Here is a 20,139-nt window from a genome sequence, read left to right on the forward strand (position 1 = left end):
CGAAGAGCTCTGCATGCACAGCTCTTGCACTAATACCCTGCCTAGAAGCTGAATCTTCTGACACTTTAATGAAGTGTTGTAATAAGGCCAATAAATTATAAATTATAATTTGACTTAGTGTAGTAGGTAGAAAAACCACAAAAGCTTAAAAATTAATTCTTAAAGAATCTTCTTAATGACAAAATTTAGAAGTGGATACCGTGTTCCAATGTCTTTTGAACAGGAAAAGAGGGTTTGTTCATAGTTGCATTGTTGAAAACCTCCACTGTTGAGACTTGTAAAATTTCTTCATCAACTGACTTTGTCATCAGAAGACATCAAAAGTGCTCCAGACCTTTGCACATATTGCAAGAAATTTTGAGAACTAGTAAAGGAAAACAACTTTACAAAGATATAGGGTAAAGTTCATCAAAGTTGTCATGAAGAGCATGCAGTTGTAAATGCAGCAAAGACAATTAAAGCAGCATTCAAAGAGCATATATTCTCCTGTGTCCATGTCTGTGTTAGTAACAAAAGATGTTTTTATAAGATGGAAGGGATTATTCCTCTAAAGTCACTGCACCATTTTTTCACTTTCCTTTAAGCCCAAAAGTTGGCTTATTTCTCCAGCCTCATTACTGCTTAAAATGTCTATTTTTTTCCTCTCCTCACTTTCTCTCCTTTGTAAAAGATGAGTGTAGAAATATGAGAATTATGACATTGTGGCATCCAAAGTGTGGTAGCCTATTCTATTTTGATCTGATGGAAGTCTTCACATGGTCAGCTTAAGTGTGAAAGAAAGAAAGGGAAGAGCAAATGTCAGCAACAAATGAAGGTTGGCAATATTTGTTATTTGGAAGCATGGAAGAGGAGTAGCAGGGTTAGAAAATACACAAAGTAGAGCAGGATCAAAGACAGACTGCAAGAGTTTTGATTTACAGAAAGCTCACCACAAAAAGGAACTGGATGATCTCAGAACCTTGGTACTAAAACACTGCAACTTAGATCAAGGATCTGGATGTTTAAGGGACACTATGACAAACAACATAGCTGTTTTCCAACCAAAAACTGTGCTGTTACAATGATCAACATCTAGATAACTAGAAGTAACAAACACAGCACCACAGGCATCTGTATTTAATGCTGAGATTATTGTTTAAAAATAATTAGGTATTCTGTATTCAGCTGGGTGTATGAAGCTGGTCATAAAGCTGAGAAAAGGCAACAACTAATCAGTAATTATGCAAGCAGTCAAACAATTAATACTTCATCATACCTGAAAAGAAAGAAAACTCTTGAATTCTCACCAAATCTTAAAAATAACTAAACTATTACAAATAATAAACTTTTGTTTCTGTTAAAAGGTAAAGCAAAAATGAATCTGTATGAATATTCTTACTATTCTGATATAACAGACTGATTTCTAGGGGAAAAAAGATAGCCCATTTTGTGCTAATTTGTTGTTTAAAATGTCAGTCTAAAAGATTAAATGGAAAATGGTACTGCAAGAGTATCTGACATATCCATGAAAACACATATGCCATGAATTTCAGAATCACAAAAGGTGTCAGAAGCAGTAAGGAATAGTCATCTTAAAATTAAACATGCTTATAAAAATGGCACAACACACACACCTCAACACTGGTACAATGAAACTGAAAACCACAAAATTCAAATTTCACGGTATTAATTAGATTATGAAGCGCTAAAAAGAGAAGTTGAAAATTCAGATAAGTAAAACTGTTATTTGTGATGTACACGATGCACTGGAACTGTGTCAGTTGCAGCAGGGTTTTAGCTGTCCAGCTGAGAGGCCACGGTTGGGTGCAGGTTAAGGAGAGAGCCTCTTGTATCAGCAGCAGTAAGAAAATGATGAATAAAGATTTACCAATTCATTTACCAATGAATTTACATACATCTATCTGTGTGTTTATCTGAAACCAAAGATGTACTTCGAGAAGTATTGAAGGAAATTGCTTTTTCAGCAAGGGAAAAATCCCAGTATTCTTTGAAGATAACAGCAGAATCTGTTCTCAGTAACAAAAAAATACACTTAGCAACTCTTGTTCATGCTCATCATTTTACGATGGTAAGAATGCAGAGTAACTACAAACATCAGTCAGCTATTTCCTTGGTCAATTTCAATTCTTATTATCTACCACATCATATGGATGCTTAAACCACTGCAGGAAAAATAACCAAACAACCTCACATAGCTAATTTAACCAGGTGGAAGTATCAAATTCCAGCTAAAATACACAAGCAAAGCATTTTGCAAATAAATGCTCCCCACCACCCCCCCCCCCCCCATGAGAAATGAGTAATGAATTTTGCAGGCAAAATCCTGCAAATGTACATAGATTGTAACAAATACATAAAATAAACAACTCATAAGTGGCTTCATAATTTGTGTTAGAAAATTCTTAGGTGGAACAATCCCAACACAACTATTGTTTTTAGATAATGTGCTTCTTCTGAGGTAAATTGAATTGTGGTGAAAGTGCCTGAGAAGTACTTATGCTCATTTTATGCATTTAATGAAACCTGAAGTCTCTACATACTGATTTCCTTCCCTCTGAAGGAAGCCTCATTTGACAGTCACACTTTGTCTGCTGTAAGATTATCATTTCCTATACACAGATAAAAATTAGGTCATACATGATACAAGCAATTAAAAGGGAAATGATCTTTAACCAAGTACAAAGATTAATGTGCCTTCACTCAGGGGTCAGCATTCCCAGCACAGTCAGTTTCAGCCATGGAAAAGCCAGGCCCTGGGCACTTGATTTCAGGGCAGCATAAAAGCTCCCCAAGCTGCTTCACAGTGCCCTTTGCAGTGTCCCACTCCAGCAGGAGCTTGTTCCTGCAACATGCAAATGTATCCCACTTGGAGCTGGGCCTCATCCTGCACATCTTCACGAACAACTCCAACTCTCAAACATGTCTAGCAATTCAATACTAAGGGTTCCCTTGCAACTCCTAGGCAACAGGAAGGTATGGCATAGAAACAACTCCTGGTTATCTGCCAATATCAAGGTGATAACAGCACTTATCCAGCTAAAGCAGGAGCACCAGCAACACCCTTAGCCATATGCTCATTTATAAAAGCCTATTCTCAATAAATGTGATTTTAAAAACTTGCAGAGGAGCAAGAATGGTTTTAACTCTCAGGAAGCAAACTGAGGATGCGATGCTGCTTTCCCACCCTATGTCACCACATTTCAGTGACGGACTGGTTACAACCAGACTGGCAGGAAATTGGACGTACATGCTTGGTACATGCCGCCTATTGGCACATGAACTTCCTAGTCCTGGTTTCTTCTAGGGCAAAACACAAAACAGCTCAACCTGCCTATCCCCCCCCTTTCTGGCACAGAAAACCTTTATATCGTCTTTATAAATGACACACCAAAAACCCCAGTTTTTTTAAGCCATCAAGACAAAATCTCATGATATTCAGGGAAGGTTTTGAGGCCCTGGGGAGTGTCTGCTGATGAAGGCACAAGGCCCAGGCAGTGGAGCCTCTGGTAACCAGCTGGTTTCTGTGGGACTGTCTGGCAACAGGTTTGTTTGGTTTTGTGAAAGAACATCACCTATTGTTAGCACCACAGAGATCTATAAAGTGTTTGTAATTGTACACTTTGTGCTGAGGAGTACCATAACTAATACTCACATAGGCTTTTAGACAGATAAGTAATATAATTATACACTTGCAAGTATCTATACTCATTTTACATTGCACTAATAAACTGTGGGGAAAGAGTGTTTAAACTTAGAATCTGGGACTAGAATCTTTCTTTTGGCTATAAAGAAAGCACTTCAACTGAGAAGGATATTTTGCAAGTAATAATAATAGGTCCCCAATTCTTCCTGTGTTATTGCCAGAGGGCAGCCTCCCACACAAATTCTGCATTACAATATTGAATTGAAGCTGCTAGTTGAATAATAAAGCCTATCATTATGGGCTATCACCAAAATAATATTTTTCTTGGTTCTTTCCCTTTCTCGACAAAGACCTACATTGCTCGAACTATCTCATGAAATTTTTGTGATATTATTATAAATGAAAATTTTTACATTGCTTAATGGTAAATCAGACATCACCACAGGTCAAATACACTGAATATTGAATATAAAGTACTAGTCATGCAATGTGGAACCAGCTACTCATTTCAGCTGAGGTGACAATACAGGAAGGAATTCCAGATGAGGCAAAGACATGGCGAGGAATTTGTTTCCTGTGGTGTTCTAACATGTCCTAAAACATAGAAATTTCTAATTTTCTGTTATTTTACATGCATAAATATTTTTCCAGTTTGTTTTGCATTCAATACTGACTCAAGAAATGTAAACTTGTTTATGAATCATGCAATAAACTGAAATGGCTGTGTTGAAAAAATACCCTTTGCTGAAATCATCCTTGTCACTAGTTACTTATAAATTAGGATGTAATCTTTTCCTAATCTTAAGATGTCAGTGCTTCCAATTAATTGTGCAAGGTCTTCTTTAGTCAATGGAAAGAGATCAGTATATCCAGACAGCAGAGCATTCTATGCCAAAACATATGTTTAACACAAAACAAATAATTTTTAGAGAGGCAAAGTTCAGCCAGAATTTTCCCTTTGCATCCAGTCCTAATACAAATCCACACTGCAATCCAAATGCCTGAAGGCAAAAGTCTACTTTCCATTGGTCTGTTTTGCTGCAGGGGAAATCTCAGTGTTTAACTCAATATCCAAATCCTTTTTTGTTATTATTACCACTTTATTACATCACTGGAGTCATTTGCCAAAACCACACATACAAAGACTTTATAAAGTCTGTCTGCTACTTTTAGCTTTTTTCTTAGGTAATTTTGATTTCTTCCTCTAAAATTATGCCAAAATTAGACAGAAGAGATATAATTAAAGATTTCATCTAAACACAGCTTCTGCATGATCCTACAATAACGAACTGTGCAGACAGGGTAAGCTTTTCATCTCTAAACTCTCTTTTAAAATAGGTTTATTTTTGCCAAATACAGTCAAATTTGAAGAATAACATTTACTTAACTCTGCAAATCTCTGCAAATTCTGCTTTTTTTTTTAAATTAATTATTTTTTAATTTATACACTGGAGTTAGCAGTGCAAACCAGAAAAATTAAATTATCCATCCTGGTTAAATCTCTACAAAAAAGTGCTTCTTGTGAGTAAAAGCACGAACTGCTAATTCTGTTAAAGAATATAGTATCATACAAAAATTTTGCAAAATAATGCAACAATCAATCACATTTCAGACATTTATGACTGCAAGTGGGAGAATCAAGCTGTCAAAAAGGTTTACTGAACTTACATGTTTGGATCACTTCGTAATATTCTCAAACTTTCTCAATGCATTAAAACTCTTTACTAACTATAAAGGTATGTACTCTTAGATGCATTATAATGTTTTGGAGATGTCACAGAACTCAAGAAGAACCATTCTGTTTTGTGCTGAATTCTTTCCTTAAGAATACTGGAGTTTTTCTAATGAAGCACCACACACATAAGACATTTTGAAAACCATGAGACTTCAAACATGTTTCGAAACTTTGAAATATTTTCAAGCAAATCCCATTGTTTAAAGGCCAACATTTCATACTTCCAAGGTGATTGGTTTATTGGCCACATTTCCACCTACGAGGAAAGTGCTAAGAGGGAAGCTCCTTTAAATGCCTGCAACCTAAACCACTGCCAGCAGCAGTCTGAAATGCCACAGTGAGTGTCCCATAAGACAACACCTCCTGCGTGCGTCATCCCTCCAAACACTGTTGCATTTTAGCACAAAACCCCTCTCCAAAGCAGCCAGGTTCTGCTGGGCAAGCTGAGATGGTGGCAGAATCATCCTGTTTAGCACTACTGTCACAAAAGAGAAATCTTAGCTGGTGGTAAAAAATTGTCCTAAATAAAAAAAGCTATGGGTGATTTTTTTCTTGCTATTTTTTTTCAAGTAATATGAGATAAAAAACCGTGTTTGAAACTGTTCTATGGGTCTATCTCCTTGTTCTGAACACACAGTGGCTGCAAGGGCGCAGAAGTGCCAAGAAACTCTTGTTTAAACTAAACACTTTGAGGCCTGGAAACACCTGTGGCATAACTTATCTGTGCTGTACAAAATGCAGCAATTTAAAAAACCAGTAATTTTGAAAGTCAAAAGAGGACCTTGCTTTAAAATCATGCTGACAACATCCCAGTGACATAAATATTGCAGCTCTGTCACTCCCATCCTCAGTTACCTATGAATAACTACTTTGTGCAATCAATTTAGCAAGGCCCCTGCTATTTCACTTCATAAAGTATGTTATATTGAATACAATTCAGATCCACTATTTATGTGCAATCAATATTAAACTGCAAAAGGTAAAGACTCCTGAACTGACACCAGACACAGTAAACATTTTACAATTATGTCAAGTAAATCTTACCACTCCCTGTGGTTTGATTTCAATACAAATTAATCACGTATATTTCAAACTCCTCTTTTGTAACCTCTGCTAGGCTTTCTCACTCTGACCCACTCCAACAACACCTCACAGCTTTTCCTTCTATACAACACTTCCCATGACCCCTTTAAGACAGAAATTATTATATAATTTAGGTTTGTCAGTGAGCCAGAGAAACAGGCACAGTATCCCCCTTAGCCACAACAACACTTATGAACAGGCTGGACATCCAAAAATACTTCAATTTCCACTCTGTTATGTTTCCAGAAATAAAAATATTATTTACTCTAGTTGAAACTTTTTCATTAAGGCAAGGCATAACTATTTTTCAAAGTTTCAGATGCACTTAAAGGTTATATGCTACATTGATTCTTCATAAAAAGGCAGGCACTTAAATGCCTAACAGTATTGCTACATCACAGCACACACGGCACAATAAATAACCTTAAAACTATGCAACTGGTCAATGCATAGAGAGCAAATATTTAATGGAAAATATATTCTTTCATATAGAAATTCTTCTGGATTGCTTACTGGCAAGGAGTACTGTGGTCTTATTGGAAATAGTGACTAAAAACCAGATACAGGTCTGCTTTCAAAGGGGGAAAAGTGACATAAAGACAAAATTTCCATCGGAAAGAAGAAAAAAACCCACAGCCTTTTATACTCAGATGTTTATTCCTGATTGATTCAATAGAATAACAGCAATCTGGGTTCTCATCTGTATTTGACAGCTGGACATCATCCCATAAACACAAGCCCCATACAGCTCTCCCTTTAATAGTTACTGGGGTAATAATAAAACTTCATGCAAGTCTGGGTATTTGTTAAAATTACTTAACTCAATAAGGAAGTTATAATTTCAGATTTTTTTTATTTCTATAAATCTGAGAGGTACATTGCAGAAATACACAAGCAACCTGATTGATCAGTTATAAGTCATACTTAAAGTTCATAGAGAGAAAGAGAAATGACAATTTTAGGATGGAGAAGCCAGATTGTCATAGCTTACTAGGAAGAAGCAAAAAGGACCTAGTGGTATTTTCAGAAACTGTTATAGTTGGCATTTTAAAAGTACTGAAGAGGAAATATCTAAACAAAGGATTTGTGTGAGAGAGGACAACAAATAAGTAAATAAATAAATAAATAAAAGTGGCTTTGCAAGTTTGTGCTTCTTATCCCCAAAAATAAGACTCAAACCTGTCTGTCAACCTACCACTGCTTTACACACTTCTCTCTACAGCCTTTTCCACCCCTGTTTTAAGCCAAGAGAGTGCACAAGTGCTATACCACACAGTTTACTTAAATAAGCAAGTGAGCCATAGAAGGAACTTCAAATTTAGCAGCACGAGCAGAAGTGAAAAACAGATGCTGAAGATGAACTGAAAATACAAAGCAACATCAGAAATGTGGAAGTGCAACTGAAATTTTAGAAAGAAAGAGAAGGAAATCCCCCTACAAACCACTCACTGATCTAATTATTTAAATTTTACTTTAGAGACCAAAGGAAGTTTTCAAGCAAACATACTCATGCATTGGCAAGTATTTTTAGCTGAAGAATAGTACAATGAACTTTTTATCATATTTGATAATAAGAGTTCCACAAACAAGACAGTAAGTGTCCCATGATTACTACGTAGTGAGGAAAGAGGCAGGATGAACTGAAACAATGGAAAAGATAAAGAGAATAATACTTCACTTGGATGTCTTTGGTATGCAAGGAGACAAAAGCACATATATATGTTTATACACAGAGGCATGCAAGAAGTGAGCAAATCTGGCTATGATGATACAGGATAAGCAGAGAAAACCAACTATTTTCTGAAGAACATTTGCAAAGTTAAACAAATATCCAGCTCATCTCTTAGTCCAGAAATAATAATTTAAAAATAACCACTGACATCTCTAATCTATTGTGAGTGTTTTCCAATTTGAAGCATAAATCAAAATAAAGTCAAACCAAACACTAATCAGAAATGAGGCACATTAGATCCGCAATGTATGCAGGCTTCAGTGGCTTAGCATTTCCTAAGCCTGGATGACAGCATATTTGTTTACTCACAGTATTATGGAAGAGTCATCTACTGAAGGTCAAAGCTAGGCAGATGTGCAAGGATTCAGAATGAATAACCAAGAACCCAGCATTTCATGTCAATTTTTCTGCCACAGTAAAGGAAATTATTTTAGCAGAAGTCCTCTTTCACTTTTGTGCCAGGTAAGAAGCAAATCCCTTTTGCATTACCACCTTGCACTGCTGGCAGCTGACATCTGTAGCGCCCCACAGCAGTTGTTGTGAGAAGGTAGGAACAAACCATAAAGATCTACCACATAATTTGAACTATATGCAAAAAAGAACATAGATATATTAGCAGTTAAGGAGGGATTTAGACAAGGGCTATATAAAAGGTATGTTTTTAGCCTGAATACTTTATGCATGCTTAAATATACTATGTAGAGTAAGGTTTGTTGCAATTACAAACATATGCAAAGCTTTTGTATTCAGAATTTTCTCTAACAGCTTAAAAACAAATAACCAACATGCCCCAAGCTGCTGTACTACTGAACTTGTGCAGAACTTATTAAAGCCTGTTGTGAAAAAATTGTTAGCATGCATGTAAGTAACCAGCCAAAGTCCATGGATCATCACCAGGCAGCAGTTAACCAGCCCCTTCAATGATGAGAAAGTCCAGGAGTCACTAACTCCCTCCTGCTCCCACACACAGATGTGCTTTTTTTGGCTTTCTACCTCACTGCTGTTTGAAAGGGAGGTGGAAGATAAGCCTGTCTGAACTGACATGCCAGGGGTTTCTGTAGGACTGGCCCTGAGCAGTTTACTGGGAAGCTAGAAGCTAACACGGCCAATCAAGCAACACGTCAATGTCCGTCCCACTATGGGGGAAAGTTACAGTCACAAATACAGAGCAAGCAAGGGACAGCAGAAGATGCTGACTGTCAAGGAGGCAGCCACTCCAAAAAACACATCACCATCACACACACACATGAAATTTTTTTTTAAACTTTCTTGTGATGAGTGATGCTGGAGTTTATTATCAGTATGAAGAAAGCTGATGTGTCCTTATGAATACGCAAATACACCCCACAGGTGTAATTTTCAATATTCTTCACCAAGCAGTGCAAAGAAACCATTTTCTTTACCAGCACAGTATCACAGGTAGCAGTCCTGAGTTGGACCAAGGAATTGCTGACATGTCTAGAGCCAGATACTGGAGGCAAGAGTGACTTCAGGAAAGCAAGCATCTCCTGCAGAGCAGCAAACACAGAGCTGCCTTCAAACCATGACTGCCCAAAGCTAAACCACTCCTTGGGAGAGGGTAGAAAACAGAGTTTCCTGTAGTTGGTATTCCTCTTGTTTCTTGGTATGAAGGACATGCTTATACCCCATTTGAGAACAGGTAAAAAAAAGAGCACAAAGTGGCTAGAAAACTTTCCAAGTAGCACGTGTCCTAATGCTCTTAGACTACCTAAAACAACACTAAAAGGACTTCAGGATGAGCAACAAGATACTAACTGACAAAAACACACTGTTCTTAAATGAATAAATATATTTCTGTATGTATCCTTCTGTGTGCAACATATATCCACTTCAATTTCCCAATTTAAAATATAGAACCAGAAGGACAAACACTCTGCAGCAATTGTAATAGTTTTGTGGCAAAGATGGATTCAACATAATTTTTTATGTGTTTCTAGTAAAAAGCAGTAGTTTTACCTCTTGATATTAAGCAATGCCCAAGGTATCCCAGTGGGAGTGTTGAAAGCAGGTAGCAATTTCTCTCCAAGCTCCACTGCCTTTTTTCGGAAAACCTGAAAGTTAAGAAGAAACCAAGTGTTGGAAAATACATTGTCACTCCAACTCAATTAATTTAGTTAATATCATTATTGAGCATATGGCACAATCCATCTCAGCACAATGAAGCATCCCTGCTCTTTTAGCATGACGTCAAAGGAACGAAGCAGCACAGACTGTTTCCATTGCACCTGGTGAGGAGAGAACTCACACAGCAGGAACACACAGCGACAATGCCCAGATGACCTGCTCCTGGCACCACCAGCATTGAGCCAGAGGCACCAGCACAGCCAGACCTGACACTGCAGAGCAGGTCATTCACTCCTGGCTGCCCCTGCCAGGCACCCTGTGCTCAGGGAAGGGGCTGTGAGCCCAGGATGCTGCTGCACCCTGGCTGGCTGGCCAGCAGCTCCCTGCCCCAGGTGCCATGTCCTCCTGGAGCATGGGGACACAGCTGCAGCAAGGCCTCCTTTGCTCTCTGTCAGGTTTATTCACAGGGCTCAGCACGCTGTGGGAGCCTGGGCTGCACCTCTATGTGGCTTCTGTGCTGCCAACCTTGCACGGGCAGTCTGGGGCAAAAACACCCCCCCACATCACCAAAAAAACAAACCTCACACATTTTGCAGTGCTCCAGTGTTTATGGACTCAGCTGGCTTATACCCAGAGAGTGTCAGGGCATAATTAATCAAAAGATTGGAATATACCCCTGCGGCCAATGAGACTTAACTGATACACAGCATGTAAAGAGTTTCAGCTTCCATTTCAAAAACATGAAGCATAAAGACCTCAAATGCTTACCATATGCCCACAAGAATGACAGACAATTTAACAAGAGGAAGTTTTGTGTCCAGGTAAATAGTTAAAAAGCTGGAACAAAGAGGATTTTGCTTTCCTTCAACTGCCAGCTAAGCTCAGGTTACATTAACCTTACTGTTTGTGCACTGAGTGCTCTACTAAGAGAGTTTTTAATTAGAAACAATATTGTTCCAACTTAAATATAGAAACCTATTTAGCGATTTCAATATGTGGATGTTCAAGGCCTATCTGCTTGGAATTACACTGGGATCTTGTGCAACACTGGAAGGGATTATCCCAGGTGTAGTAGTCAAAATAGCAAAGTCACCTTCATTATCCTCTCTTTCTAATAATGGTTCCTTTCAACTTGTTTTTTCTCCTCACACATATTTATGATGGATTTATACTTATTTATGTATTAGAAATCAGTTTGTACATCTGATGCATCTTGTGATGCAGCCATGCATATCTGTTTATGTGCATATATAAAGATATTTGCTGGGCAAAAAAGGTAATGGAGAAATTTTCACAAAAATAAAATACAGTTTGTAAAATACCAACTTCTAAAAGTCACATTAAAGGAAGATTTTTATTACTGAAAACATAAGTGATCAGGGGAGAATATAAAACTCCTGAACAATCCCGTTACTATAAAGAAGCTCCAGACTATCCTATCCCACGGTCTCTCCTATTATACAGATCTCAAGATTTCTCTGGCAACAGTCCAAGATTTAGAATTACAGTAAAAGATATTTTGAGAGAGATTAACTAATTTCAAGCCAAATTATGTCTGGAGTCAGAAAACTTTCTTGAGTGGATTGCATCAGAGTGCTGGGAGACACCTGAAGCAAAGCAGCAGGGAAAACAATTTGCTCAGAAATCCCTTCACAATCCATGATATTTCTGACTTCCCAGTTTACCAATTACATGGATTCTGATGAGAATTAGTTATGGATTTGTGATCTATATCCAGCACATAATTCAGTCTTCCCCAATCTTAAAGCCTTGGTGAACACTCAGAACCAGTTGGTGCACAACATAATCATTTCTTAGCAGATTTCCTTGGGAGGAGCAAAAGACAGCAACCCACCTGGAGCGCACAAGCTTTCCCTCACTTCACAGCCACGTTTTTCACCTTGGTCTGCTGAAACCAAATTTATCCTTTGCTCTTATAGCACAAGAGAGGCCTCCCTCAGCCTTTCATAGCATATGGCACGATCAACTCATCAGCCTCTCTGCCCTGAAACATGGAGGTACTGACAGGAGAGTGGCTGCAATCATCCTCCTAAGCCATGGGCACACCAGGACCCTGCTATTCTGTAGAAGCATCTGCTGGACAGCATAAACCCCCCACCTTCAGCCATGCATAAAGGGGCTAGATAGATACCACATGGAATGCTGTCAAAGGTGCCACATGTATTCTTTTTAGCTGTTTATGTAAGGACAAGAGGAGATCTCCCCTTCAAACCCACACACTTAATCACAGCAGAGGCAGCAAGGCTCAGTACCTGCTCTACCTTGCAGGCTGTATCAATCCTTCATCCTTAAAAGATTACATGTGAGCTCAGAATGAGATCTTTTACAATAATTGCTTCTGGACAAAAAATCTGATATTTTAGCATATTAATTTGATGTAGAGCAATAATGCTTCACTTTGAAGTATTTCTACCAACTCTAACATCTTTTTAAAATTCTACTGTATTTATTTTATACATAACACAAATTCTCTCAGCTATTGCCTACTTTATGGAAATGTCACAAACAATGGCTATCAAAAAATAAACACATGAGTTACAAAGCATTAAGTATTGTTCCATGTATGGATATAGAAGGAAAAGGTACTTCAGTCCTGTCACATCTAGTGCCCTGAACACCAACACTAGAATACACAGTGAAGCCAGACATTCTAACTTCTTTCTTGTCCAAAATGCACCTCTTCCAATGTACTAAACAATTTTCATAGTAGGCAATTGGGAAAATAGAATTTTAAAATATTTTTAAACCATCATGCAATTTTGAAACAAGTGCTGAGGTGAAGATGCACTTCTTGTTTACATGAGAATTTCAACAGGTTATTACTAATGCATGCTGGTGATTTTCCTTCTCCTTCCAAAGTTAAAAATAAAAATCAACTATGGACATTGTCTACTTTTATTTCTAGATCTTATTTAACATGGCTGAACAACTGACAGGTAAATCACTATCTATGAAGAAGAATGGCATAGACAATAATGACAAGACTATAACAACACTGAATGACTGAGCACAATAAATTGTAGCCTCCTGCAGTAAAATTATTTCCTTTCAGCTAGGGTAAAAGGGTGAAGATAAATAAAGGAACCCCTTTATTTCTCAATTTGCAACTCTAAAAGTTAATAATAAAAATAATAGGAAAAGCAGGTGCTGCAATTATTGCACATCATCCACAATGTTCACTGCGTTTTTCTTCTGCAGAAACCTACAGTATTGGACAAGAAATAAATATTGTGCTGTGGGTAAGATTTTATTTTTTTTTTGGGTAATACAAGTAAATAAACAATAGGAGCTTCTACTTATTATCTCTGCTTCTGAATTGAATTTCAACTTTTGCCAAGCCCAGATCCTTCCCCACTACCACCAGTAAACTGACTGTTTGGTAAGCACAAACATGACAGCCATTACGAGAAGCACAAAACAAAGGCAGAAATGACAGAGCACAAAAATCAGAGACATTATATATAATAAAGGAAAACATCCAGGGCAAAATTTCCCAACCCAGTGGTTATCTTTAGAGCCTCAAGGACCTTTCCTGGCTTTTGCTCATGAATGCTCATCCAGCAGTGATGAAAGATTACTTACATGAAGTACTCCAATTGGGTCAGACCTGGGAGAAGCTGTCATAGTCCCATACCTGAACCCACCCTTCACTACATGCTTAGTTTAAATATTTATCTACAAATACAAAAGTCTACAAAGCACTCCTGAGGCCTCTATCACTTTCCCCAATGCTTTATCATATCTAGACAGCTTACTTTTTAAAGGAGGACTGTGGAGTTACTTCCCTGGCATATTGGCATTCCCTTTACCATGTGGTGCACAGACTAAGCCACACTGCCATCAATCCCTTCTTTCAAATTGAGGATTCCCAGCAAAGTACTATGATTACCTTTAAAGAGCAATGAAGCCCCTAAAAATTGCACTGATATTTAACTCAGCTAAACACCATACTACACCAAAAAAATTGTACTAAGTGAAGCACTGTGATTCAGGAAAGAAAATGATAATTGAAACCAGTCACAAATACATGATCAGTATTTAAAAGTATAAGGTTGGGCAGGATACAAAATGCCTTTTAAAGGATTTCTCTTTAACCTAATTTTTGCCAGTAGTCAGACTTTGGATGTGAGATAATTCTCTTTTTAAACTCTAAGGTGTTACTAACATTTTTTAAAAGTATAATGCTGATTCATACTGTGTGAAGGTCCTGTGTAAGATGGACTCCTCCACTAAATAAGTAGAGATTCCTTCACACTCTGCAGTCCTACTTAAAATCGGCACTAAAGCATTATTAGATACTTACTATAATAATACAATAGATTAGGCAGAAGACAGAGTTACTATACATTCTATTTCAATCTCTGTTTATGTTAGTAGGTTGTGAATTATTATAAATACAAAAGTCACACTAGACCACCACCATTACTCCAAGCCAGCAATTCTTTGAAGAACATTTGGGTAAGCACTGGTAGGTAAACAAGAAATCCACTTCACTGCTGCACACACTCATCTTTCTTATCACAGTCTGTTCATTCCATAGGCAACACACACACCAAGCCAGGGAAAAAGACATTATTTTCTCACTCATTAGATAGCCTTAAATATTTCTTAAATACATATAAGTATTTTTGGTCTTCATAAGAGAGAACAAACTAACTAACTAAGAGATCATACATGCAGAACTGTGATGCTAATGTTAGAACACCCAATGCCACAATCAATCAGATCTTACAGACTCTTCCATCCATTAACAAATCTTATTAGGGAAAAGAGTGTTCCCACAGAGAAACAAGGCTCTGCCTGCAAAGATGCAACCACAGGGCAAAGACCAGACCTGTCATCTGGTGAGCACTGGCTTTCATTATACTGCAAGAATGTTATCTCCTCTGGATAAACAAAAATGTTTCCTCTGGCTGGAATGACAAATCCCTTTGAAAATGTCAGATTACCTCATTGTAGTTTTAATTGCTATTGCTAATCAGGAAGAAAAGAAAGCACAGGAAACAAATATTTTAGAATTGCGTATGTGGCACATCTAATTTTAAAAAAGGCATAACATGGTACAGCATCATAAATTAAAGAACAGCCAGAATTCTGCCTTAAGAAGTCCTCCACATAAAGGGAACCAGAAGTTAAAATTTAACATCAAAGGAAAGAATACTGTATTTAAATCTTTTTTTCAATTGACAAAGACATTTTGTCTACATTTCTAATTCTATCAAATTAAGCATTTCTCTTTTTTGTTTTTATATTTACAGATAAAAACTGACAAGTCACTAAGTAAGATTTATTGCTTTCTTTCCTGTACCTGACTGCCTTTCCCAGTAGGATAAGGAATGAATATTTCAGTGCAAAAGCAGAAAACGAGAGCAGAAAAATGAACAGGGACAGGCTGCTTTCCTGCTCTTCAGAACACTCAGTAGAAATCCTCTCAATATAACAAATGTTGATTTGGGTTCAAAGTGATGTGCTAACAAGAAAGAGCCCTCTTAGAACAACTTGTCCCAATACCTTCTTTACAAAAATCCAGGATTTTTGCTGTATTTACATTTGTTTTATTTTTAAAATGAAAGACAAGAAATGCTACAAAAATTGTGGTACTCCACCTGAAATAACAATACTTGAAGTGGTGTAAGTTGAATTCTGCCACTATCTGCAATACCAACTGATACCACACCTAAAAGCCAAATTATTTGAAACCTATTTCCTATAACACATTTTCAGTGTTTATGACAGCTGGATAAGTTACCCAGATGCTGGTGTTTATTCATCAGCAATTAGAGCTTTTACAATTACTGTCACCTTGACACCAGCAGGTGCCAGTGAGTTGTATTTTATTCAGTCCTCACTTCCAGCTGAGCTGAAGTAATTTATGAATATTCTGTGGTAAAAGGTGAGGAGACAAATTAATAACATTTCTGGAAACAAGCATTATAATGAATCACATCAGTGTGATCATCAGTGCCAACAGGAGAAGCCAAATGGCCTTCAAAGAGGACTTTCACAGCTGTAGAAGCATTTTGTACATCTAGATCCACAAGTGTCAAGAGTGTGTTTTGAGCATTTTCCCCAGGAAAGAGACTGCTTTCAAGACCAATTTCCTAGCTCTGGGCCAGCCCTGGTCCTACTGGACTTGAGGATGTGAAGTGCAACACCAACACCAGCCCACCTCTTGGAGGGGATAGAATGTAAGAGAATAGAGATAGTGCAGAAGGCAATCTCACCCCTAAGGGCTGCAGCTGTACTAATCACCAAAGATTAGGAACAGGCCTGCCCTTAATAGGCCACAGCTGTGTCCAGTGAGGATGAGTGCTATAAAAGAGGGGGTCAGCTGGGTGAGGAGAGAGCTGGAGTTTGTTGGCTGTGCTGTGAAGATCGAGTCAGCGCTGTGAGGTGCTGCCCATGAGAAATCACTGAGACAGTAAGGAAGATTTGCACTAAAATGACAACACACCTCCAGCCCAGTCTGAAGTTTTCCTACCAGGATACAGAAGTGGGGGACAGAGGATTCAAAACAAGTGACTCCACCTGAGGCTACACCTACAGTAGCCAAAGATCAGCCAGTGCTGATCAACACAATTGCACACACTGACACCAGTCAGCATCACACCCTTCACCACCCTGAGTTTTGGGAAGGCTTTCCAGTTTGCAAGCATAACTGGAAACCCAAAGCACCTCTGCCCATCTGTACAACTCCTCTCCAAGCTTTTGAAAACAGTGGCTGTAGAAATATGCTTACTGCAGAGATTCGGGCAGCTTGTGGTATCTGTGAGCAACCACTCACCTGCAAACTGCTGAAATAGCAGATGTCTTTTTCACAACTACATGAAGTAACAAACATGAGTAAGCTTTTAGATTCGTACTACCCTTTCCAGAATAATCCAATATGCTGGTCACCAGCTTGTAGAAGAAAGTTCACATAAAAAAACCTGCCTATTGCAAAAATTATATTATATTATATTAAAAAAAAATCCCTTCTTTTATTCAATCAGACTTTTTTTGTTATGGTTTCACTGGTGGGAGGAAAATTAATTTTCTTTTCTAGCTGTCTGATGTACCAAAGAAGTCACATAGTACCATGAAGAGTATCCCCTCTGTGGAAAAGATTGTAGAGAACTAAATCGAATGGAAGTAACTGGATTAGTGAGAGATTTCCAGATTTCATTCAAATGCACACAGCAAAAAGCACAAGCCCCCTCAAGTTATTAAAAGTAGGTAACGTATGTAATTACTTCAGTTATTTTTTATCTAAGAATTTCTATGTAGATATACTGTGACTGAAAATCTTATTTTAGGAAGGCCAGAATTAAATGGTACAAACTGTCAAAAAAGAGTGCAAGGCACAAATCAAAGAAATAATGTAATTTACAGTAAGTTTTCCATACCTCACTTGTACATTAAAACTTAAAAATGAAGACAGTAATTGCTAGATAACTGCAGAATTCAAAAAATCATAAAGGAAGATGTCGGGACCCAGGACTTTCCTCTGGCTGCCCTGGGTGATACCCTGGCAAAGGGCTCAGAGACCTTGGCATGGAGTCAAAAACACCTGTGCCTTCGATTTTAGTCCATGGAAAAAATGACAAACTTTGTGTGAAGATTTACAAGCCACAGGAGTTTGAGTAGAATGATAGTTAATTTGTCACAGGGTGAAAAAGTAGAATTTTTGGGTTTTAGAATGGGGGTTCAAGAGGCAAGATGGAGGAATCTGGGTGTGTCCTGTCCTTCTTCTCCTTCTTCTTGCCCTCCATCTTCTTCTGGGATGGTGACACTTTTTGATTGGTTTAGAGTAGAGACAGACTGTCTAACATAGGTGATAGGTATTGGAAAATTATTGTAAATAAAGTACACGTAGTTTTTAGTATAAAAAGTTAACACCACCCCAAGGGCAGTCACTGTGCCACAGCCCGACCTGATGGACAGATCTCAGCAGATCAGAGAAAGAATGTAATAGATAAGAAAAATAAACAACCTTGAAAAGCAGAACCAATGAATCTTGACTTCTTCTTTGGTCATAGGGCTGGGAAAAAAAAGACTTTCTAATAACTTGGGGGTCATCTCAACCACAGGAACCCCAGAGGAAGCCTTTTTTCCTGTTATATTTGGTTATTTTCTTTTGTGCTATTCATGTGTATTTAGGATTGCTTACACAGACAAACTCCAAGAACTATTTAGGAGGAAGAACTTCTAGACCACAGGAGAAAAAGCAACTGTTCATTTATCTAGTAACGTCAAAAAGCTAAGTTTTTTTTAAAGCTTATGTATACTTGAACAATTAGAAGCTTAGCTACAACCCATTAGCACTGGAGAGCTTATGAACCAGCCATTTAATAATATCCCTGCTGCAATAATTCAAGAAAAGGCGGTGATGAATGCAGTAAACAAACTGCAATGATTGCCTGTAATAACAAAAGGAATTTGTTACTCACAAAAGCCTTTGAGAATTCCTCACCCCAGACTCAGGGCAGCTTTAATTTTTCAAGAGGTGCGATAAGCAGCATGCACAAAGAGTAACGAGTTGGATTTACTGCACGCGTACGGATTAACCGAGAGCTGGCAAGTGGCTCCCAAGGCTCCAAGTACAGGTAAACGAGGCTCACACCTCCAAAAACTGTGCTCAAATCTTAAGACTGAAGTACCACACCACGCCAAATACATAAATGATGAAACAGCTCAGTGTCAGCGAATCAGTGTCAAAGATTTGGGGTGCCAGCTTTGTGTCCTATCAGCAATAGAAAGCCTGGAACTGCACATCTCCAGTCGAACAAAGCATTTGTTTCAAGCAAGGACAGATGGCAAGCTAGCAGGCATTAAAAATGTCAGCAGCCATGATGGAAGATTGAGCCCCCATCTAAGAGCTAGTGGAAGTTTTAAATCTCTGTTTTTACACAATATCCACATAAGAGGAACAGGATCTTAACCCATATGAATTAACACTATGTTATATTCTGCTTTGACCAACAGGCACCACTTAAGAGACACCATACAACTGTACAACTGAAGTATGAAGAGACAGTAGCACTAAAAAACTCCCTCCCAAGGCTCCTCTGTCCCCAACAAAATAAGCCCCCTCCAACCAGTGGAAGTCCAACATTCATATGTTTGCATGCTGGTGAAAGGCACTGTCAGCCCTGGAAGCAACTCATAGACTAACATCAGGCAAGGATGCCAAGAGTACAGAATATCTCATGAATTTAGTAGTGAGGTCTTCTACAGTTCAGGAAGATGATATATGCATTTGAAAGTATATTGGATATAAGTGAATGTGACTGAAATTAAAAATATGGCATATAAAATGGAAACTCATTATATTGTGAAGCGATACAGAAAACATCTGGATGTCATCTTAAGAGGTTGGTGTTTTTCCTGATTAAGGAAACAGCTGCCTTAGTAAAATTACTCATATCCAGCAGTAACAAAGAGTATCTTTTAGCTCAATTCTTCTGTTAAGCCACAAGCATCTGCTTCCTAATTTTCTTTTTATTTAATCTTGTGTACCCAGCTCAAGTGCTGTAACAACAAATTTAAATAGCTGCCTCATTTTATATCTTGCAAGCTATCATGACTAAACAAAGAACAGCACTTTGCATATGAAACTTTCCTTTCAAGCAGGTGACCATTGAGGGGTGATTTGCAGCACCATCTGTGTGAAAGCAGGGGGTGGGGTGGAGGAGCCTAATAAACTGCCTGGGGAATCAATAACTACATCCTCAATGCAGCATAAAGGGCTTTCAGAAGATTCATTCCTAGGCTTGTAAATTTGACTGTATATTTTAATTCCAATACCATTAGGTGATTTAGAGTGATGCCTTCACTCTAAATGACAGTCCTAGACCATGG

At 38.0% G+C, this 20,139-nt stretch overlaps 1 protein-coding gene across 1 annotated transcript in view; it reads right to left on the bottom strand.

Annotated features, from left to right (window-relative positions):
* MAN1A1 (mannosidase alpha class 1A member 1) overlaps positions 1 to 20,139 on the bottom strand; it is a 106,595-nt gene that overhangs the window by 47,144 nt on the left and 39,312 nt on the right. The window contains exon 5 of the mRNA XM_014312053.2: positions 10,171 to 10,265. Coding sequence (XP_014167528.1) covers positions 10,171 to 10,265 — 95 coding nt within the window. The remainder of the gene's footprint in view (positions 1 to 10,170; positions 10,266 to 20,139) is intronic.

The sequence above is a fragment of the Geospiza fortis genome, unplaced genomic scaffold (assembly GCF_000277835.1).
Source record: "Geospiza fortis unplaced genomic scaffold, GeoFor_1.0 scaffold98, whole genome shotgun sequence".
Taxonomy (NCBI): Eukaryota; Metazoa; Chordata; class Aves; order Passeriformes; family Thraupidae; genus Geospiza; species Geospiza fortis.